A 22755-nucleotide genomic window follows, 5' to 3' on the forward strand; every position below is an offset into this window, starting at 1 on the left:
GCACTTATGTGTGTGTTTAAGGAGAATCCCCCAACAGCAAAAAAGCCCAGGAGAAGACAGCACAGGTTCTTTGGCACCAGGGGGCCAGCTGCTCGGCTCTCTTTACCTGCAGAGGCAGGTAAAACCAGGGGGGCCTGCTGTTTCCTGGAAACAGCATGTGGATGTATGAGTACAAAGACAAGTGGGCAACTGGTCTACCTGTGCCTTCATCAGTACTCTTCCCACTGCTAAATCTGAGCCCTAGACCCCTCTCCAAAGCCCCCAGTCCCACAATTCCTGCTGAGAAAAATGAGAGAACCAAGCCTTTGTCAGTGGCTTCAGACTTTTTGATGACAACTTGTGCTAAGAAGCTCATCGATCATTGTGGCCTGGTGCACACACATATACGGCGGAAACAGAGCTCCATAAGTCACTGTATGTGCGCAGTCATCAGTTGTGTCTGACTCTTTGCGTTCCCATGGACACAGAGTAGTACATCAGACTCCTCTGCCCATGGAATTTTCTAGGCAAGAATACTAGAGTGGGATGCCATTTCCTCCTCCAGGGCATCTTCCTGACCCAGGGATCGAACCCACATCTCTTGCATCTCCTGTACTGATGGGCAGATTCTTCACCACTAGAGCCACCTGGGAAGCTCTGGTAAGATACTACATTAATACAGAGTGTGATCTACATAGGAGAAGGACACTGCTATTTTTTATTCTATTACCCTTAAAAAATAATGCTCAGGATAACCTGCTAGACTGATTTCATAATGTGCTAATATTAGGTTCCCAACCCACAGTTTGAAAAACTCCGGGCCAGTTCCAAGATGTGTGTCAATAGGTAGAGGGGTGGAGAAACAAAACTCTTTTAAGAGCCACAGACCTCACCCTTGTCTAGAGCAAGAGATGGTTGGTTAGAAAAAACTAAGAAAGGATGCAGCTAACGAAGCAGTGGGATGTGTCTGTGTTGTTTTGATGTGGGCACATCACCAATGGGTGTGAACTGTTAGTATTTTTCCTGCCCAGGACTAGAAAGACTATTGGAGAAAACCGTATCCAGTGTTTTCTATTCCTTTTAAAAGAAGTAGACTTATGTTTTAAAAAGGGACCAACTTAAGTGAAATGATCAAATAGGTCACAGTGTAAGTGACTATGATAATGTGAAATTGTGGACATGGTAAGACTGATGGAAGCTGCTGGGAAATTTTGATGGATATGGAACCTTTCAGGGTACAGATGGGGAAACCAGTCCATGGAGCAGACAAATTATGGCCCAGAGTTGGCTATTAAGTGGTCATAGCTCCCGGTATTCTGGGGTCCAGCTGTTCATTCTCTGATCTCTGGGTCTCAGTTTTGTTATAAAGGACAGTGGCCCTGTCTGTCTCACTGGACTGGTGTGAGATGAGATAGGTGGAAACACCCCAAAGTCTAAACACCAAAGCTAGCTCTGCAAGCTGGTTAGTATTCCCTTTCACATCCTTTCCATCAGGAGAAGAGCCTGCCTGCCACGTTTGCATCTTTATCCATGTTTACATCCATGTGACTGTCCAGGCCTCTTACTGAACGTGGCTTTGATTACAAGATGGTGTAACCCCTGGTCTGTCTGCATCATGTCCACCTAGACTGTGCTGTGTCAGGATTCAGCTGGACTGGGTCCCATCTTGGGTCTAATAAGGAAGGATCAAGGGACTTCCCTAGTGCTCCAGGGGTTAAGCCTCTGCACTCCCAATGCAGGGGGCCCAGGTTCGATCCCTGGCAAGGGAACTACATACCACAAGCTGCACCTAAGACCCAGTGCAGCCAAATACATGATAAATAAATTTAAAAAATAAAAAGGAAGGACAGATTTGCGCAGCCTCCAACACCATGTCACATGTCTTCAAACTCCTCCATAGAACATAAGTAAAAAGTTGACCCCAGAACTGCCCTTGCAGAGTTGAGTAGCCAGAGTCTGTTCAAGGTGTTTATAAAGGCCCCATCACATTCCCCACCCCAGTCCTCCTGGCTTTAGGGCGGATCAGAGCCAAGCTGACAAGCAGTCTCTGAGTCTTCGTTAAACCTGAGCTCAGATGGATGTAGAAACACAAGAGAAGCCAAATCATATGTTTAAAAAGTTAAGAGGAAACCAAACTCAGCAAGGAACTACAATCCTGGATTTAGCCTGGGTGAATTTTCCTTCTCTGGGATTTCCTGTCCCTTTTTGGGGATGTTTCTATCTGTCCAAATGTTAGGTGGCAACTGGCTTAAGGTCATCAACTGAACGGTGAAAGAAAACCTTACACAGTACTTGGGTTTAGCTGCTAAAATATCTGTGGCTACCCAATCAACCCAAACGCAGGCTTACAAGACACATGTTCCCAGCCTCCATCTATCTGTCCTTAGTAGAAAGAGGCCAAATTTGAAGACAGGGCTTAAAGAACCATCCCTAACAATAAAGGCCAGGCCAGCATGGGGCCCCAACTGCCTGGGGGGGCAGGGACAGTGGGGCTGGTTGGGGAGGTCCTTAAGGAATGTAGAGTAAGTGAACCCAAAAGTCTGCCTCCTGCAATGTTCTTAGACTGCAGTTAAAATTTAACAATTTTTTTTATGTAAATCATCTGGTATGTTCAATTGCATGGGGGTTGGGGGCAGCAAAGAGGGAACAATGGGCTGGGATTAGATAATTTACTTAGTGCTAAAATTCCAGGAAGTTTGTGTTGATCTGGGCCTGGATCTTGTTACTTTTTAGCTTCAATCTAAATCTTTATCTTCCTAGTATAGTTGAGAGGACATTTTTTACTTAGCCATTTTTACAGTTGTTAATTTTTCCCCCCTTTCATCAAATACAGCCAGTTAGATTAGCAGCTCTTAGCACGGAGATGAAAATATTGGTAGGGCCCATTGGGCCCTGTTTTGTTTATTCTAACAGAGCAGGCTTTGATCTAAACATATTTCCTGGGGTCTGGACGAGATGACCTAATTCCTGTCTTATCCGTCTCCACTTTCTGTGAATCTCAGATTGCGCTTGACTGTGGAGCCCTTTGAAATTCACTTTACATTTTTTCCCATTTTGTTACCCCCTCTGACATTTGTTTCATTTGGGGTAGGGGTGTGTAGCTCCTAGTAAAAGACTCCAGTGCTTTATTTTTCTAACAGGACTGCTAAGTTTTAACAGAGTGGGAGCTTTTTTTTCCCCTTAAGTTCTCTCCTTCTTGACATTCGCAACACGCCAAAAACAATAAGCAAATAATCTACTGCTAGAAATTTTATGTCAACTGCAAATCAGTCAGGATTTTCTGTATGACACTTTTTTCTAATTTAAAAAACAAAAGAAAACAAAAAACTGTCCCCCAGCCCCTTACACATCAATTGAATAAACCCGGCCCAGGAGAATTGAGAGGCAAAGACTTAAAGCTCAAAGTGACTCTTGAGCCAATCGGTTTCCCTAAATGATCTGGAGAAACCTGCCCCCTTCCTTACTCTATGCACCCCTCCCCCCTCCACAGCCACTGGCCTGAGGGGCCTTGGGTAGCTTGGGTCTTGTCACTGGTCTCCTTTTTTCCACCCTAGTTTTCTGTCAATCACCAAACTGCTCTTCCAAGCCTATTTTCCAGAAAGAGGGGAGACCCTGTGTGTGTATGCGGGGATGGGGACAGGAGTCGGGGTAGGGGTGCGGTTGGGGAGCAACGCAGATGGAGGGAGAAAAACAAACAAACACACACACAGGAATACAGGGAAGGAAAGACGGGGAGATAAAGGGCCACAAGAAGGTGGAAGAATGACAGCTACACAGACAGAGACCCAAAGAAAAAGAAAAAGCATCCTTATTCCGAAAGGTGGGGCGGGGGGGGGGGGGAGGGGGCAACTCAAGTTTCTAACGTTTGTAAATTTTGAGTGATGGGTACAAGAAAGTTGGTTATTCGCTGCACTCTTTTGTTTTGTTTTTCTACAAGTCACATTTTTTTTTTTAAAGGAACTGAGGCAAATGTCACCAATATGAATATTTTTAGTTCAAAAATGTGAAATTTGGCTGTTACCATTCCGGGCAGCAACAAGCCCAGGAAATTCGGTGTTCGGTGATTCCAAAACTATCTCGACGCACCTCCAATTAGAGAAGGGGGCAAAGAAAGGCGAAAAAGTGAGGCGAGGCTTGGCGGGAGGGGGTGGGGCGGCGCGTTCACTTCGGCCTTAAAATAAACTTTGTAGCTTTATAAATATGAATCCATTTCTCTTCCGCCGGGCTGAGCCGAAAGGCTGGGTGTTTTTCTCACTCAGAGAGGAAGCAGGCTGAGGGCGACTTCTTGTTTTGGAAACGAATGTAAGCGGGAATAGGCAGGTAATGATCAATAGATTAGAGAGTCGATCGATGGATGGACAGGCAGGGACCAAAGCGAAGAGGGAAGGGAGGAGACAGAGTCACCGACTGAGACCCCGAGGCTCCGACTTTCTCCTAAGGGCTACGGTCGCCTTGGAAAGTCTGTCCAAACGAAACGCTGCTTTTGCTCCCCTTAACTCATCAGAAAAAGCTAGAAGGGAGGAGGTCGGTGGTGAGAGAGAAAAGAAAAAAACCGCCCCTGCCCACCCCGCCAGCCTGGCGGAAATGGACGCGCAGCTGGGGAGGCGCAGGGCCGTGACCCCCGCGCCGGCCGCGGTGGGAGCCCAGCGGTGGGGACCGCGCTGCGGCCGCGGGACTGACGGGGTCGGGGGGAGCGGTCCTGCAGCTGAGCGTGTGCTCGGAAACCCGCGTTGGGGCTCTGCCGACAGGACCCCTTTGGAGAGGTGGGCGTGGGGCTCGAGGGCGCGGGAGGGAGGGGGAGCGCCGAGGGGCGTGTACGAGCAGGTCCCTCACGGAGGCCGGCGGCCCTCGGATGCCCCTGCAGGTCTCAGGCTTGGTCCCCAGAGAAGCACCCGGATCCAAAGACCACTCAGGCCTGGGTACCCAGTCGTCGTCACGCCCAGCCCTGGGAAGAGGTTGAATGCCTCCTTTCGCAGCGAAAACGTCCCCCTCCGGCCCGCGTATGACAAGAGCAGCCAGAATCCCACCTATTCGCCTGGTCCCCACTTTTGAGCAGAGGGGTCTCTCTCGGGGAGACGTGACTGGGACCCTAGAGGCGCAAGCGAAGATGCTCGTTAGCGCGCTGAAACGTCTAGGTGATTCTCCGCAGCGCGCCGCAGCGCACAGCCCAGTGCCTGCCCTCTCAAGGTTTGGGGGCGCTGGTCCCCATATGGCGCCCACCTTTTGGCACGCCCCTCCTGGGCCCCAGACCATTTAGCCTGCGGAGGCTCGCTCCAAGTGGCCATGGAGTGGCCTGCGCCCCGATGGAAACTTCTTCTGGAAGGTGGCCCGGACGCTTCTCCCTTACCTGGGCGCAGGGCCACTGTCTGCCGGCGGTTTACCGCCGCCCTGCAAGAAAAAATTCGCCGACCCCTCTAGCCACCAACTACCACCCAGTCCATTTGCTGACCCCAAAATAGTGCTCTGGAGGAAAACATGTTCTAGGGGAGACCCTATAACAAAAGGAGAGAGGAAGAAATCAGACTGAATTCTGGTGATGCAATATTCAAGCCGACTCGACATATCCTTTGTCATGGACTTTTTCTTTCAAATATGCGTGTGTATTTAAATGCCTAAAAGACTAATTAAATAAAGACCAAGTTGACCTCGCTGGGTTGAGGCCCAGTTTCAGATTATATAACCCCAGCTGCCCCGGGAATTCTCCAGCAATGCTGCTCACAGCCGCCTGGAAAATGACTGAATTAAGGGAAGTGAAACCACCGGAACAGGAGAAATAAAGCCAAAGTCTCCAAGGGTACGAATGTCCTGCTTAAGGAAACTTACCTGAGCCGACGGAACCTCCTATACCAACTTTTTATTTCACACCATTTTTTTCTTTTTTCTTGGGGTTAGAGAGGTTGTAAGAAGAGTAGCCAAACAAGTAATTGATATTGGGAGAATATCTAGATTCTCCAAATTAAACAAAAATTAAAAAAAAGGAAGAGAAAAAGAAAACACACGCTCATGCAAACCTGTTTCTGTTATGCCTTTTACAATTCCTTATTTAGAGAGAGAGAGAGAGAGATACATACACAATTTACTGGTGCCTGGGGAAATGCTAAAATACATTTCGGGGCCTGGCTAAATAGAAATGCACTCTAAAAACACAGACACAGTATTTTGTTTTATCTGTTGCAAAAAAAAAATGTATTTGATTACTTGAGTAAAATTACAGTATCTCTGTTGTTAGTAAGTATTAAATGTTAAAGAAATTGGACCCCCCTTCCTTTCAACTTTCCAAGAAAGTGCATGTAACAGTCCATTTTTTTTTTCCTTCCATACCTAATACAAAATAAACAAACACTATACCTGCTCTCTTGATCAAGAAGAAGCATTTGCTCTTGTAAGGAACATATGTACATTTTAATGAAAGTGATATTTCTTTTTGTATATACAAGAGCATCTACATTTTCTCCACTGAAGGTTGTTCAAGATGCTATTCTTAGCAGCATTGTGAAATTCCAGCACACATTTTCTATTGTGAATATACCTACAAGGCAAAATGTTACGTCTTAGTTTCAACTACCAAAACAACACTTGTATTTTTCTCTAAAGAATTCTGCGTGCTTATCACTGTACAGAAACTTATTAACATTGAGGACGACTCAAGTAAAAAGCACAATACAAATAGCAGTTCAAAACGGAAAGGGTTAAATCTACAAAAAAAAAAAAAAAAAAAAAGGCAGGTTGAATTTTAGAATTAAAAAAAAAAAAAAAAAACCCAAACCTTTCAAAGAACCACACAGTTCAGTCTGTACTTTCAGTCCTTTCCTTAAATTTGTTTCAAAAGATTAGACAATGTGTTTGCTGATAAAATTTTCCAGCAGGATCAAAGTATACATTTATATACAGATTTTATTAGAGATCTAATGCATCACTGAGGCATTGCATCAACACCAGATTCATATTAAACTGGATATAGAAAATAAGTTAATGCCAGATTAGGACCGCCTAGCAGGGCAACTTGCAATTGCCATAAATGTTACAGCAAGTTTACAGGACTCTAGTCAATTAGTATTTAGTCCAAAAATACAGAAGACCAAAGTTAACGCTTGCATTCTGTTTGCAAAGCCAGGTTATATCACTAATAAATAAGCTTTCTTAGAACTCTAGAAGTTGAACAAGGTACAAAAGAATGTCTTCAGAACGTTGTAGTTCAGAGATCTGTGGGGGGGGGGGGGGCGCAGCTGTGGGGGAACCAGAAGGTTGTGGGGACGGGGGGGCAGGGCAAGGAGGAGGAGGCAACCGTGGGTCTCATTCTGAATGGGGGATGCTCTCTCTCCAGCCATAGGGCCTTTAACTTGTGACGATCTCTTTGCTGTCTTCCACGAAGCGGGTGAAACGGAAGTTGGTTCCGTTCTCGCTGCTTGCCATCTTCTCCAGGCCAGCCAGGGGCGCGCTGGGCTCTGAGTTCTGGAGCTTCTCCAGGTTTCCTGTCAGCCCACTAATAGGTGAGCTGCTTCCACTGCCCAGGCTTCCAGGAATTGGAGGGATGCCCCCATTCTGAATGACGGAGATCTCATTGGCCTTCATCGCCAGCCCGTTGGAAAGCGCGGCTGCGTACTGATTCCAGAAACTAGAAGGATCCCCGCTTCCTGACCTGGCCGCCAAATCCTTCTGGAACATTTCTGGGAACTTGACGGGATTGCCTCCTAGAAATGTCATAGGGCCATCCACAGAGAGCCGGCGACCCCGGCGGGCGGGGGTGCTATTCCACATGTGAGTGCCCATGTGTACCTGGGATGCGGGAGAGAAGGGAGGAGGGAGAAGGAAAAAAAGGGGAGAGAGAGGGAGAAGCTTAATAGTTGAATCTGTCTCAGCTCACATCCCAACACTCGACAGGGCCAGTGGCCACAGTGTCTATTCTTATTACATACCGGACAGTGGGAAGGGTAATAAGAACCGTCCACTCCAGTCTGCTAGTAATAAGGTGTCCACTCTCTGCAACCCTGGTCCGCCTCTCCTCTGCCTGGGCAAGGATGCCTTACTTACTCCTTTTTTATTACCTGTATTTAGCTTATAATGGCCTTGAGCAAGCCAGTCAGTTGCAGATAGCTCCTTCCAGGGTGAGAATTGTTACGTCCACTCTCATTGCCATGGCAAGTATTGTATCTGACACCCTTTACCCTATAAATGTCCTTTTCAGATGGAAAGAGAGTGCCCCTCACTGATTGCCCAATGGAGGGCCTGTGCGTGGAGCGAAAAAGCCAGAAAGTAATTATTCATCTCGCATTACTGGCAGCAATCTCTAGAGAAATACTCTGTCAACAGAAAAATGTACACAGTAAGAGCGCTCAACTGTTGCTCTAGAACTTAAGCATATTTGCTTTCTTTCCAACACGTATCAGTAGGAATTGTTGTATGATCAATTATCATAATACCCATTAGCAGAGTGGTGACGTTACTGTTTTTAGAAAGACAAACCACGCTGGACTGCAGAGTTTGAAAAAAATAGATGCCCACACAGAGGAGAACTGTAATTATTAAGTGGTATGGGCAGCACACAGGCGACATGGAGGCCTTTAATCAATACCCCATGGCAACGCGGGGCTGTCTGACCTGGTAGGTAGAGCAATTCATTAGGCGCACTTAGCAAGACAACAGGGCCAGGCCGCTGTTTCGCTTAGGTACCAAATTATTCAAGGCGCTCTGACGTTCAGCAGGCTGCAGCCTGCCCTGGTCCCTGCCGTGATCCTGACCTGCATAGGCACCCACACTTCTCCAGATAAGCCACGCAGCAGCAGGTTCTCTTGCGAGAACTCGCCCCCTAACTGTCTGGACCAAAGACTCTGGGAGCGTGCCTTACGAACCCTCAATGGCCTCAAAAGAAAGAAGGCTGCTGGGGTGGTGTGGGTGAGGTGCAGATGGAGTGAAGTACCTTAAGATTGCCTTTTGTTGTGAAAGCTCTTCCACAAATAGTGCAAGCAAAGGGTTTCTCTCCAGTGTGAGTTCTCTCGTGAATCTGCAGGGCACTCGACGAGGAGAAGGTCTTACCACACGTGTTGCAGTAGTGCTGTTTGGGGGTTCTCCTGGGCAGAGCTGGGAGGAGAACTGGGGACGTGGCGGAGGATGACAGAGGCCCAGAAGGGACGTGACTGGTGGGGGTGTCCTTACTGTCCTGAGGAGTCACATGCACGAAGCCGTTGACCTCTGTCTTGATGAGAGATGCCAACGAGTTGGCGGGAATCACCGCCGAGTTCTGATTGGGGCCAAGGCTGGAACTGGGCTCAAAGAGCTGTGATGGTAGATCCCGCATCTGATGTGTCAACATGTGTTGCTTCAAATTACCCTTGGTGGAAAAGCCACGATTGCAGACTGTGCAAATAAATGGTCTCTCTTTGGTATGACTTCTGTAGTGAATGTCCAAGGCACTCTGACAAGCAAAGGTTTTGCCACAAATGTCGCAAGCAGTGTTTTTAAATTTACCCCGGTCTCTGAAAGGGAAGAGGATTCCCAAAGAATCTTCTTTGATGATTTTCTCTGTGTGACTAGATGTCAAATCCAGAGCCCCACCATTCACTGGGGCGGGAGACAAACCATTGGCAAACTCGCTTGCCCCTGCTCTCTGCAGCTTCTCCTCCGCGCTGGGTGACTTGTGGAATTCCTGGGTGCTGTTGGATGGGGACAGAGCCTGCATGGAGGAGGTAGACTCTGAGATGGCTGGGCTGCCTGCACTTTGGCTCTCCATGTCGCCACCCACCGAGGATGAATCGTTGGTCAGGACGTCCCCCTCGACTGACCCGTTTTCCACCGACTTCAGGCTGGCCTGCAGCTGCTCTGCCAGGCCGGCATTGATCATCTTCATCTGATTTTCCAAAGCGGCGATGCTCGACATCTCTAGAGGCAAAGGCGAGGAAGACAGGCTGTCTTGGGAAGCGTCTGCGGACTTGGGCGTGTCTGGGATGCTGCCCTCGGGACAGTCTTCCATGTTTTCATCGGAGAAGGTGTCTAGGTCATCAAAATTTTTCTCATCAAAGGAGCCTGTGTCGGACTCCATGGACTCGGGGTAGCTGTCAGGGACCGGGGTGTTGGGGATCTGGCCCCCCATGTGCATTCGGATGTGCTGCTGTAGGACCACGGCGTTGGTGAACTTCTTCTGGCAGATGGGGCAGGAATGCTGGACTCTGAGCGGGGGCATAGCTCGATGGACGCTATAGTGGGTCTTCAGGTTCCCTTTCGTGGTGAAAGCCCGGCCACAGATCTTACACTTGAAGGGCCTCTCCCCGGTGTGGGTGCGGTAGTGCATCTTCAGGGCGCTCTGACAGCTGAGGACCCGGTGGCAGATGATGCACTCATTGGGGTCAGTGGCCTTCTTGTCAATGTTTTCGACCAGTTGCTGAAGCTTGGATGTCTCTGAGGCCTGGGCTGAGTCCAAGAGTCCCCCAAAGGGAAACTTCGTCTTGAACTGCTCGGACATGAGCGGCAACAGAGGGTTGGTGAAAGTCGAGGCACTGCCAGGACCGCCGTCAGATGCCAGGGAGCTCAGCACGCAGGCGTTCGGGGCTGAGGCCGAGCTGGGGACCACACCGCTCTCTTCGCTTTTGCCGCCGGGAGGGGGCGCAGTGGGGCCTTCCGCTTCCTCCGGGAGCCCACCCGGGTTTCTCGCGGCCGGCTCGGGGGCCCCAGAGTCGCTTGAGACGGAGCCCGGGGGGCTGGCGGCAGAATGGCTGATGGGGATGGGGGCTGGCTCTTCGGTCTTGATGAAGGGGGTGAGGTTCGGGAGGGTGGGGGGCAACGGCAGGCCGACAGAAGTGGTCAGGGTGGGCAGGACGGGTTTGGTGTCTAGCCAACTGGTGACCGGCTTTTCTGGAGGGATGGACATGCCGTAGGGAATGCCGGTACTGGTGGGTATGTTGTCCAAATGCTCAGGCACGGGGTAGGGGTTCATCTGGATATGAGGGTACTTCTCTTTGTGGCGCTGAAAGTGGACTTTGAGGTTCCCCTTGGTGGAGAACCTGTTCCCGCAGATGTTGCACTTGAATGGCCTCTCTCCGGTGTGGGAACGAAGGTGGATCTGCAAGGCACTGTCGCTTCCGAAGACTTTTGCACAGAACCTGCACTTGTGTTTGAAGAACGCCTCATCCGAAGCGCTCTTGGCTTCGAAGGCGGTGACATTTGGTGGCTTGCTTTTTCTTTGCTGGGCCAAGGCGGACAAGGGGTTTAAATCCTCTGCTGTCGTTCCAATGTTGGGCAAAGGGCTGGGGAAAACCGAGTTAGCGGGGGCCGGCTGAGGTAGAAGTGGATTAGATGCAGGACTCAACAGACTGCTTATTGCAAAAGCTGGTGAGGATGAGGCAGAGGCCGCGGGGTTGCTGGTGTGGGAGGTGCCCGCGCTCGAAGCCACTTTTTCCGAGGATGGGGTGGGAACTGCTGCCGCCAATATGTGAACGTTGGGGGAAGAGCCGCTGTGTGGGGGGGCGATGGTGTTGCCGGAACTGCTCTGAGGTAGCTGGATGGGGGGGAGCTGTTTCACACCGCTGATGCTGGCAGATTGGCTCGCAAGGCTCTGTGCTAACCCAGCTGCCGCCGCCAGCTGCTGAGATAAATGGGAGCTGAGGGTGGACAAGGGGTTGGCAGATGTTCGTAAAGTACCTGGAGAAGGACTGGAAGAGGTTGGCAGGTCTGCATTCTGAGAAGCCAACAGCAATATTTGGTGACGAATCTGTTCGATCAGTTGCAGCTGGTGGATCTGTTGCTGCTGCAGAGCTAAGAGCTGCTCCATCAGGGCCGGGACGGCCAGCTTGCCCCCGGAGGCCCCATTGCACCTCGCTTCCTGGGAGAACTGGGCCACTGCCACCTTGGTGCTCTGGAGGTTCTCGATGATGACGTTGCTGTTGATCACGGAGAAGTTGCCCAGTGTCGTCAGGTCCCCGAGTTGAGGTAGAGAGGTTGTGATCGCTGAGGTACCTGCGCCGGAGCTGCTGCTGCTGCAGCTAGGGGGGACGCTGCTGTCGCCAGCACTACTCGGAGGCCCACTGGCGCCTTTGGGAGCTGCCGGGGCCTCCACCTCCATGGACTCTTCCCTGTCCGGTGCCTGGGCTTCGGCCAGGTCGCTGCACTCTCCTTGCTCTGTTTTGTTAGCCGTGTGATTCATTTGTTCCTGGGGATGATCGGGAGGGGGGCTGGGGCTTGAGAAGGTTTCAGGTGGGGAGGCTGGACTTTCATTTACGATTAGAACTAATTGGTTTTTAGTACAATTCTTCTTGTGGAGCAGAAGATCTGACAATTCAAAGAACTCAGCGCAGCACCGGCCACAGACGTGGGCATCCTTGCTCTTAGTGGTGCGGTTGGGTTGACCCTTTTCTGTGTCTCCTGCAAACATGAAAAGGAGCAGGATTAGCAACGAAGCCAGGACACCCAGAGTCATCCAGGACTTCAAAAAAGGAGAGAATGGGGGTGGATCAACTCTTTCCTCCCTGCGAAACTCCAAAAACTATGGCCCCAGAAAACCAATCAATATTCCTTAAGAATGTTCTTGATTAAATGTTTAGGCTGTTGGAGGACTCCCTATCAATCTGGTATCTCCGAGAGCCATGGCCTTCAGGTAATCCATCAAAATATAAAATACTATGAACTGCAGACATTGGTGCATAATGAAATTCCATAGCAAAATATTGATTTCCAATATTTTATACACCTTATTGTCTACTCATCCATCCACAGAGGGTCCAGCCACCATCCTGAGGACTTATTAGGCTCTTGAGTTTCTGTCAACCTTATTCATTTTCAACTGATTCAAAGATATCTGTGACAGTTTGTTCTGTCACTAAACTAATTTGTAGTCATTCAGGTTCCAATCAGTGGTTGACAAGGGGAAAAAAAAATGCCTATCACCAAGGTGAAGACTGACAACTTGAAAATCACCTCCAGCCCCTACCTGGAACCTGAGCTACGTCTGATCCGTGACAAACACACTTTAGCCACATCAGTAACAAATCCTCTGGACACTCAAGATTCAGCTGAATACAAGAGAAAGCAATGAGACACACACACACACACACACAAGAAACACAATGATCAAAATCCGTTACAAGGTCTGCCTGGCACCTATATATCAGGCTGCAGCATGTTTATTTTTAAAATTAAAGAATGCAACTGGCTACCATCCCACTAATCAAGGAATATATGCCACTATGCTCCAAATGGCAACATTATGCCTGTAAATAGTTCATCAAAAGTGCTCTTTCTATCTATAAAAACTGGCACAAGATTTACATTTCTGATTAAATATCAACTTAAAGAAAGATGTGCAGTTAAGGGGAAGTGAAGAAATAATTCTTGTTTTCTAGTTTGGAAATGCTTTGCAATTCTCCTTGTCTGAAATGCCTTTAAAAACAGTTTGCTCTTAACTGTTATCAATTGTTTAACAGATTGTCCCGAACCTTTCATTATAAAATCCCTTTATTTCATGTTTGTTTCCACTGGTTGCTCAGATTTCTTCTCACTAAGATCCATTTGTAAATTAAACATAAAAATCTCCAACTCCAAGCTAACATCCTATTCAAAGACAGGATGGCGTCCCATTGTTTGCCCAGCATGGGGAACACCAACTTCTGTTGTACAAATGGTGTGTGGTCATCTCCGTAGGCTGTGAAAAAAAAAAAAACTGTTTAATTCAAGGATTACCTCCCTGCATGCTTTTCTGCAGAACTGAATCAGATAATAGTTAGTTTCCATGACTTCCAAATCGAATCTCCCAGAAAACTTGCAGGGAAAGAAAAAAAAAAAAAACTAATAGCAAATATGAATAAATGCAAAATCAAAATTCTTTTTTTCGGTAAACTTAGAGTTGAGTCAAAAGAGTCAGCCATTTGCCTCTTTGCAGTAAACATAAAAAAAAACCCAAAAAACAAAAAAGCTTGAGTAGTTTTACATTCCAGAAAATATAATTAATACACAAATACTAACTTCTGAAAATTCCTTAACTCTGTTTGCCTTGAGTGATGCCACAGATGATTAGAAACCCTGGTAAAGTATGCCAAATGTATGCACACTTTATTCACTGGGAGGGTTATTTGAGTAGCTAAGTTATACTTAACAAGCTAGCTTCCTTAATACCCATCTTTTAATCTCTGTAAGGGTATAGTGTGAAATGCATTAACAATACCAAACAAATCTTGGTTGGAGCAGAAAATACCAATAATGATTCAGTTTTAATTTAATGTTTAATCATCCTAATTGGCACAGGATTCCTCTGCACATTCAAGGTGCTGTTTTAAGCTCTGTCTCTCGCCTTACTTAAAAATAATGTAAACAAAATATTAAACGAAATTCGCTAAAGTTATGTTGCTTAACTGGGGACGAAAATAATGTGACAAAAATTCTGTTTAAAGCTTCTTATTTTGACAACCAATTTTAAATGATGCATCCATTTCAGATGCTTATTTTAAACTAGGAAATGCAATTCCTAATATATTCAACCGAAATGTTATTTCTTTCTCTTTGCACATTTCCATATGTAATGGTTATGTTTCCATCTACTTTTACAGCCAATTATGAAGGAACAAAAGCTATTCTGTTTGTTCACACATTTTCAACAAAATGCATTAAAACTATTATGTCAGCATGTTCTATTAAGCTCTGCATTCAGTGGAAAATACTTTTCAACCAGCTCACATTTATCAAAACATAAAGCCACTTTAAAACACAGTTTTGCTTGGTCAGCTGGGCTTAGACAAATAATGACAGATTCAGAACTAAATAACTAGCAAGGGAAATCAGAAAACTGACTTCATCAATTGTACACATTACAATGTAGTTGCTTCAAATATTTAGCACATCTGTGCTCACGATTAAAGGGCATTTTTAATTCTTTATAACTTGCAAACATCTGATATTCTCATAATATAGAGAAAATTTTAAAAAGGTTACTTTACTGGATTTAGCTGATTATTACTTTCCTGTGCTCCAATTCTGCATTTGTGCTGCTTCAAGACTCACTTGAGAATTTTCAAGTTTTTCGACCTGAACATTTTTATATTTAGGGTTGTGCTAACTGGAAGGAAAATATAGACACTTAAAAATAAGTGCCTGCTTGCTTCTAAGAAAGAGACTGTGTTAAAAAAGCTGCCCATATTTTAGCTTAGATTTTCGCAACATTTTAATAAGCTGACATTTGATCTCACTGTAGAGTCAACTAATTTAATTTCCTGATGTTTATGAACACCAAAAAAAAAAAAATTCTGATACCTATTTTGATTTATTTCAAAAGCAGGTGTCGCTACATTATAATAGTTCTTAACTTTAAATCCATCTGCCTTCTGAACAGAATTCCAATGAAACAGCTTTATATATAAAAAAGAAAAGGACAAAACATGAGGTCTAGTTTGAATCTTTAACTACCAAAGGGAATATTTTAAGTTGTAATAAGATGCACACACACACACACATCACAAACTAACATATTCTAATTCATTTTTTTGACCGGCTGGCTATCTTGTATCTCTCTCAATAATCTGTTACACAAGATTGCAACTGGTGACCCCATTATAGTAAATACAGTTGCCTTGTTCCCTGTACTATAGTGAAAACAATATTCTAGTTCCTCTTCATGGATTATGCATACAAATTAATTTTGTCATCATGGTCGTACAGGAAAATTTAAGAAGAGGTGGTTTTCTAAGTATGTACACACAAAAAGATTTTTGGACTTTTCTGGGTTTCTTTTACCCTCTCTGGGCCAGAGGAAGAGGTGATCTTCTGGCTTTATCCAATTTATATGAAAATCCCAGATGTTTTAGTTCTCATTGTACTATTTAGGTTCTTGATGCCCAATTCAAATATGTCAGCTTTTCGTCATCTGAACTAAACACTGCAGAATAGGAGGCAGAAAATTGAAGTGTTCCAGTATATCTGTCTGCTGAGAAAACAAAAATAAAACTATGCCCCATGCTGAAAGGTTTAGGCAGCCAGGAAAACAAAACAAAACAACAGCCCTACTGCACCACACTGAGTTTTCTTTTTTTGGAGCTTCTCAGAAAGACCCTTCGCTTGACTTCCCAGTACCTTCAGATCACATTAATGTTTTTAAGAAAACCCCGCAAGATTATGATTTTGGAGCCTATAGTTTTAACTGGCTGTTCCTTTTGGTAGACCAGTTTCGAAAGGCTATCACAAACATTTCTGATTGATTGATTTTTCTCTTTTTCTTGCACAGACCTGGGAAAAACCTGCATCTGAATGTTCAGCTTGAGATTCCACCGCAATTTAAACACCACCACATATGCTCTGCATGTTTTCTGTAATGTCTTAAGTTTCTTCTGTGAGATCTGTAGCCAGATGACACATTTTACTGGCTCCCTTCAAGTCCCCTCAGTGTTCTGACTGGGATTAGCGTGTTCTCGAGTGGAAGAATACAAGGGGAAATCTCTGACAAAATAACAACACGGACAAGACAGTCCTTTGAAAATCGTGATACCAGCCCACCTAATGTACACAATAAAGGAAAGGGGGAAAATATCTTCCCCTTGGATGAATCAAACTGAACACTAGATGGGGTTCCAGTTGCAAGGGTTTGTTCAAAAACTTCTTTGTGGCTCTCCTCTTCCAGTGACGCGTAAAAGAGACTGCTTAAGGCGAGATCTAAACTTTGACTACATAAACATTGGCAAAGGCACAAGAAACTAAATCCCTGTTGTTTGAGGGTAAAACTGAGCTATGGGAACTACCTGTCAATCTTCCCCTTTGGGGGTCTGGCATCTCAGGGTGACAGGGGAATAAGGTTAGGAAAAGAAGCCAAGCTGATAAGGTGAAACTAAAATAAACTCCGAACTTCCTGCTAAGTGACTAGCAAGACTCAATTTGGGGGTCACTGGGAAGATACTGAAGGACATATTATGATCTGGACCTTGTCACCTCTGCATGGGAGGAGGCCAGCAAAGGTTAAAACAGCTCGACACATCTACGTTTTCCAAAGCCTGGCACAGCGACTTTTTTCTTTTGGAGGGGGAGGGGTGCTGGTTCTTGGGATAATTTACCACCTCCTCCCTTCAAATGCTCCATGACTGCCCTTTTGGTAATCTAAGAATATTTGGGAAGACTGGGTGAGCGGTATCAGGAGGTACCTTAGAAAAACCGAATTAAGTCTGCAGAGGGAATTAGTTCTGGCTACTCCACTGAGCTTGGCTTTTCTCAATTTCAAAAAACTGAACTGCTGGTCTACCTAATTCCCACCCCCCACTTTTCCATGAGAGCTCTGCCTCAAAAATTCAGATTTTTGCTTTCTAAAGGACTGTGGTTCAAGACAACTTTCTACCTGCCAAAGCAGAAAGAAATGAAATAAAGGCCCCAAAGAATAACCTATAAATTGACACTTGTGCTTATAAACCATAGGTGAACCTGGATGTAAAATAAGCCACAAAACATTCGGCATCACAAATTCACTTTCATGCACGCTCTCTCAGGTCCTTCCACTTTCTGCTTGTTTGTGTTTGCTTGTAACATTTTAGGGAGTATGTAAGGCCTCCAGCAAATCCCCCAAAACAGCTTGCATTTTCTCATCCAAAATCTTCCATGATGCCACAAACTTAAAATAGGCCTGATTAAACAGGAGGTTTTTGCAACTGCCTTATCATGCAGGTGTCGGTTTTTCAAAAAAAGCAATTAATTATAGTTCTCTCTAACCTTTTGGGCCCAGAAATCAATGTGTTGCCATTAAGCTGCTCACAATGAGTAAATTACTTTGGTAAATAATAGAATTTCATTATTAATATGAATAAGAGGAATTTTTTGTGATACTTTATATGAGAGGCAGTGTGCTTTATCTGCAGTGTTTTTATCTTTCTTCCAATATGATCTTTTCCTTGAAAAAGCTGGCCGCAGAAGTAGTTTCTTAATAAATGAATGGAGTATGAGTGGGCCAAACATGTCGTTCCAGGAATCTTAAAAAACTCTACCCAAGGAAGAAAAAGCCAACACACACACATACACACACACCTGAAATCCGAATCGCTAGTAAAGAATCCACATACAAAATCATCCCATTCTAATGTTCTCTTTCCTCAAAATTATTTACCTTGCTAAATAATTTTCCCAGTGGCAGTCATCTTTCTACAAGTAATTCGAGACTTGTTGAATATCATTTAATAGACAAGTAATAAGTGCCATACTCTTGGTTTCATAAGAAACAGTAAAAATCTCCCAGTTTATTTTAGGAGAGTATATAGCAGCACCAAAAATAGAATTAAAATATGAACATCATAAGACTGACCAAATGATCTTGTTTTCTTGAACTTGTTCTGATGAAGTTATCCTGGAGATTGCTGAACCCACCTCGGATTTTCTTTGTACGCACGCACACGCTCAAACACACACAGGCGTGACAAGCCGCACAGTAAGCCTGACTGCTCCCAGCCTTGGGAGTTGCTCCTTCAGGGCAACTGTAACGGGGGGCCTACAAACTTTTCTAGGTCTCACTCTGGACCGAAGTCATGAAATCGGAGGTGCCAGCATCTGCTGAGGGCACCACCAACTAGGTTTAATTTGATAGGTTCAACATTTCCTTTGCCATGTTTTAAGCCCATCTCAAGAAAGAAAAAAAAAGGAACCACAGTGTTTAAGGAAGGTTAATCTTCTAAAAATTTAACAACTTTCATGTAGATTAAACAAACAAACCCGCAAACTGAAAAACAGAGCTCCAATGACTCCTTGAAGTGTGTGTTCTGTGCGGACAGGAGAATGGGTGGCTGGATACAGTGCATGAAAAGTGGTGACTTTTTAAAAGTAACTTGGAGACATGATTGCTCGGTTCTCTATCTCACAACTACTCCCAAATAAAAGGAATTGGAGTGTGTAAGGCCCTCCTGTAAAATCAGACATGGAGGAGGATTAGTTGTGTACTAATATTATTACAACATACTAAATCCTGTAACCCTATTACAAAATCTACCCTCTAGGCAGTTTCTCCCAAACTTATTGTTCAACCATGTAAAAACAGTCATAACCTAAAACCATTACAACTGGAGAAATGGAGGGGGGTGGGGAGAGGTGAGAAAGGAGGCTGAGAGGGGAGTGTTTCCTATGGTGCCCCTAACTGTTTACTGCTTCTTAGGACAATGAACCAGCTTTTGGGGATAAAAAAGAAAGAAAAAGGAAAGGAAGGAAGGAATAAAGTAAAAGAAAGAGAAAAAAGAAAGAAAGGAAACTTGATGCAACTTAACTAACTTACCTCAAAGCCCAAATAAACCAAAAAAACAGTCCTAATAAATAATAATGGTCAGAGGTAGTGAACTCCTTTTATGCTATCGCTTTATGAGAAGCCTTAACTATTAAAAATTCCGGATTCAGAAGGCGACAGGAAAAAGGTAAAGATCTAGCAAGCATCAATTCTCTGAGAATCCCAAGTCTTTATTTTTTTTCCTCTTTTTTGAAAAAATATAACATCAGTACACATTAATTAAAAAAAAAAAGACTTAAAAATAAATCTTTCCTCTCCTCCGGTTAGGTTTGGTCCTTTAAAAACTGTTGACTTTAACAGTATTACAGTGAGGAAGATCTCACCAGAAACTTTAGCAAAGATGGTGTGGGGGCGAGATGCAGAAGAAACCAGCTGGGAAAACCCGGAAAAATACTGTGGCAGCGGCCTTGGATAATTTCACCTCGCTGTACCTTGAGTACCCAGTTTCGCCTGGGGTGGAAAGCGGGGGTCACGGGTTCTCAGGGGACTGAAAAATCAGAGGCTCTGGATAAGGCTTTAAGCTTGAGAAAGTACTGGGGTGGAGGGGGCCAAATATTGTACACAAATATCTTTATCTGTGTCTGTTCTCCTCCCTTTCTTACAGGGATCACCCCCTTCAACAGGAGTCCTCTTTCCCGACAGTCGGGGTGAAGTGGGTGGGAGTCCCTCGGCTTCTCCGCCTGGGTTCTGCGTGGGTCCCTGCGCCCCAGCTCTGCAGAGAAGCAGGCCTCTAAGGAAGGACCCGAGGACCGTGAGGGCCGGGCGGCCGCAGAGTTTGGAGGACGGAGGTGCCGACCAAAGGGCAGGCTTCCGAGCCCTATCGGGGTCCAGCTCCCTCCTCTACACCCCAAAATGACGCCGGGGACTGGAGCACCCCGAGAGACATCCCGAGTCGCGGATACCGCTCGGGGGTTACCCCTCGAACCTCCGCAGCCGAGAGGCGAGCACTGTCCCGGGGAACCGAGCTCGGGAGCCGCTTCATCGCCTCCGGCCTTGGGCCTGGGAGTTCGGAGGCCCCTAAATTGTAATATTTTTTTTTAGCGATAAAAAGGGACTCAAGGTGTCTGCCCTCCTTACCCCCAATTCCCTGCCCGGATCTCTGCCACTCTCGGCCTTAGCTCCGTCACACAAACTTTGTTCTGGACTTGTTCGCTCCCTTTGGGACCCGGCAGTTGTCGCCTCCATCGGAGGAAGCGAGTGCCTCTGTTTTAGGGGGACTCCCTCGTGGCTAGATAGCCCATCCCACCTCCAGCTCTGGAGAACGACCCTTACGGCTCCTGGAAGTGCGAGGTACCACGATCCTTAGCGGGAGCCGACCGAGTCTAAAGATTTCTTGGGGGCGCCGAGTGTGCATGTGTTGGGAGAAGAGATGCGGGGATCAAGTGGGATAGCCGGACCCCGACACTTGCCCCCATCCGCCTGCACTCTGTCTGGGGAGCACCCGACAGCAAAGAGCACTCTCCAACACGGCCTCTACCCCCGCGTGTCAAGCACGGTCGCCCCAATACAGGTTCCCATCTTCTTGGAACTCCGAACTCCCAAAGGCACCCCATTCCGCGGCGCGGGCCCAGCAGGAGTGGGAGCGCTGGGGAAGAGGGTAAGTGCGGCGCAGGGAGCTCCCCTCCACGTTCTAAGTTCAGCCCGGAGCACAAAGTAAACTTCCTTCCCGCAGGCAGCAGGACCAGGGCGGCGGAGGCCAGGCCGGGCCTCGGGCGCGGGCCGGGGAGCGCGTGGATCACCGCGCAGGCAGGCGCCGACGGCCTCTGTCCGCACCCGCGCCCCGCAGGGCACCCGGGCCCCGGCCGCAGTTCGGAGGGTCCCGGGATCCGCTCCCGGAGACAGCCGGGACGCAGGAGCAAGGCCGGCGAGCCCTCTCTCCTCCCCGCAGGAGGACCCAACAACTCCGGAAAGATCCTGCCTGGAGAAGTGTTTGCTTTCCTCGGGGCAGGGGGGTTGGGGGTGGGGAAGCCCAGCAAAGGCAAATTGAAATTAAAAAAAAAAAAAAAAATCGCGGAGTCGCAATGGTGATTCGGGTCGCGGCGGCTGGGCGGTGGGCGCGGGGGCCAGCCGCGTGTGCGTGGGTGCGAGTGTGCGTGAGTGTGAGTGCTAGTACGTGTGTGCGCGTGTGTGTCCGCGGCGCGGGCCGGAGCACTCACCATCTCGCCGGGGGAGCGAGGCCACTTCGGGGTCGGATTGGAAATGTTGAGGCTTCGCTTGCTTCCTCCGCGACATGCTGGCTCAAACATCAGCTGGGGCAGAATAAAAAATTACTAAAAAAAAATCTTCTCAAAATTACGGAAATCGAGCGGCGGCGGCGGCTCCCCCCGCCCGCCGGCCCGCCCGCCCCCTCCCCGGCTCCCCGGCCCCGGGCGCAGCGCGCATGTGTCCTGCTATAATTATGATTATCAATAATGCATTGCGATTAATCATAGAGGGGCTCTTTGAAAGGCGATTGGCACCGGGCCAGCGCTATTCAAACCCGCTCGCCTTAATCAATTAGTTCGTGATTTGCTGCAGACCCCTGTCTCTCCGCGCGCTGGCCCAATAAGCCGGCCGCGGGGCTGGCTCTGCGAGCCGCGCCGCCCGACACTGGGTTAACCCTCTTCGCGACCGCCCGGGACTCCGCGGCCGGGCCGCCGGGGGCCTGCCTCCTCGCCTCTGAGCACCCGGCGCCCCGGCCTGCGCCCCCCTCCCTCCCTCGGCCCCCCCATCCCGGGCTGGGCCGACCCAAATTAGCATGCCCTCCCCGGAATTAAGCCTCCCCGGGTGGGGGGTGGGGCCGGGCGGCAGGGGCTGGGGACCCGAGCTGCGGGCGCGCGGCGAACTTCCCAACTCCGGCGCTAGGCGCGCCGGCCCGCGGGGGGAGGGAGTCCCGTGGCGGGATTTGGGGGGAGGAAGTCCCGTTTCGTGAGTGTTTCTTCGTTTCTTTAAGAGCTACCAGAAAGCAGCCCACCCCCACCCCCATAAAAAAAAAATAAGCGAGTGGGGAAGAGCCAGCCCCACGCCGGTCCGCCTCCCGCCCGCGGCCCGGCCTCCCTCCCGCTCGCCGCCTGGCTCGGCGCTCCTTCGCCCCGAGTTCTCCATCCCCTGGATCCCGGGCTCGCGGGGGCGCGGAGAAGAGGACCAAGGAAAGGTTTGGGAACGTGATGGGTTTGGGGCTTTGGGGGGGAGGGGCAGCTCTCCCGCCACCCCGTTCCTCCTCAGAGGGCCCCGATCCTCCAGCTTCTCGCTTGCTCCCTCGCTCCCTTTCTCTACCTCGGACATTCCCAGGACAATTAAGGCTGAAGTTTTCGGGAGAAGCGGCCCGGAGCCCGTGGGATAAGGGGGCGGCCCAGCTCCGCCCAGGACCCCTCCCGGACCTCCCCCTCGGCTGCCCCGGTTGGCTGCAGGGCGCGTCACTCCGCGGGGAGGCGGCGGCGGCGGTGGCGCCGCCGAGCCCAGGGCGGGCGGCGAGCGGGGACCGGCTAGGGATCCGAGTTCAGCTCCAGCCGCGGGGAGGGGAGGGGCCGCCGCTTACCCAGCACGCTGCAACCCTCCCCTGGCCTCGCCAGGCGCGGGCCTGC

At 48.0% G+C, this 22755-nt stretch overlaps 1 protein-coding gene across 2 annotated transcripts; it reads right to left on the reverse strand.

Moving 5' to 3' along the window:
- Positions 1 to 5978: 5978 nt before the first annotated feature.
- Positions 5979 to 21541, reverse strand: SALL1 (spalt like transcription factor 1). 2 transcript variants are annotated; one of them, XM_061387152.1, is made up of 3 exons: positions 21349 to 21541; positions 8897 to 12330; positions 5979 to 7755 (listed from the first exon to the last, which is right to left on the reverse strand). In XM_061387152.1, the coding sequence occupies exons 1-3, from the start codon at positions 21422 to 21424 to the stop codon at positions 7315 to 7317; spliced, it is 3951 nt and encodes a 1316-aa protein (XP_061243136.1). In that variant the 5' UTR covers positions 21425 to 21541; the 3' UTR covers positions 5979 to 7314. The 2 variants fall into 2 exon arrangements, with proteins under 2 accessions (XP_061243136.1, XP_061243138.1); XM_061387154.1 differs by lacking the exon at positions 21349 to 21541 and adding an exon at positions 13401 to 19344.
- Positions 21542 to 22755: the final 1214 nt, after the last annotated feature.

This window comes from Bos javanicus, chromosome 18 (assembly GCF_032452875.1).
Source record: "Bos javanicus breed banteng chromosome 18, ARS-OSU_banteng_1.0, whole genome shotgun sequence".
NCBI lineage: Eukaryota > Metazoa > Chordata > Mammalia > Artiodactyla > Bovidae > Bos > Bos javanicus.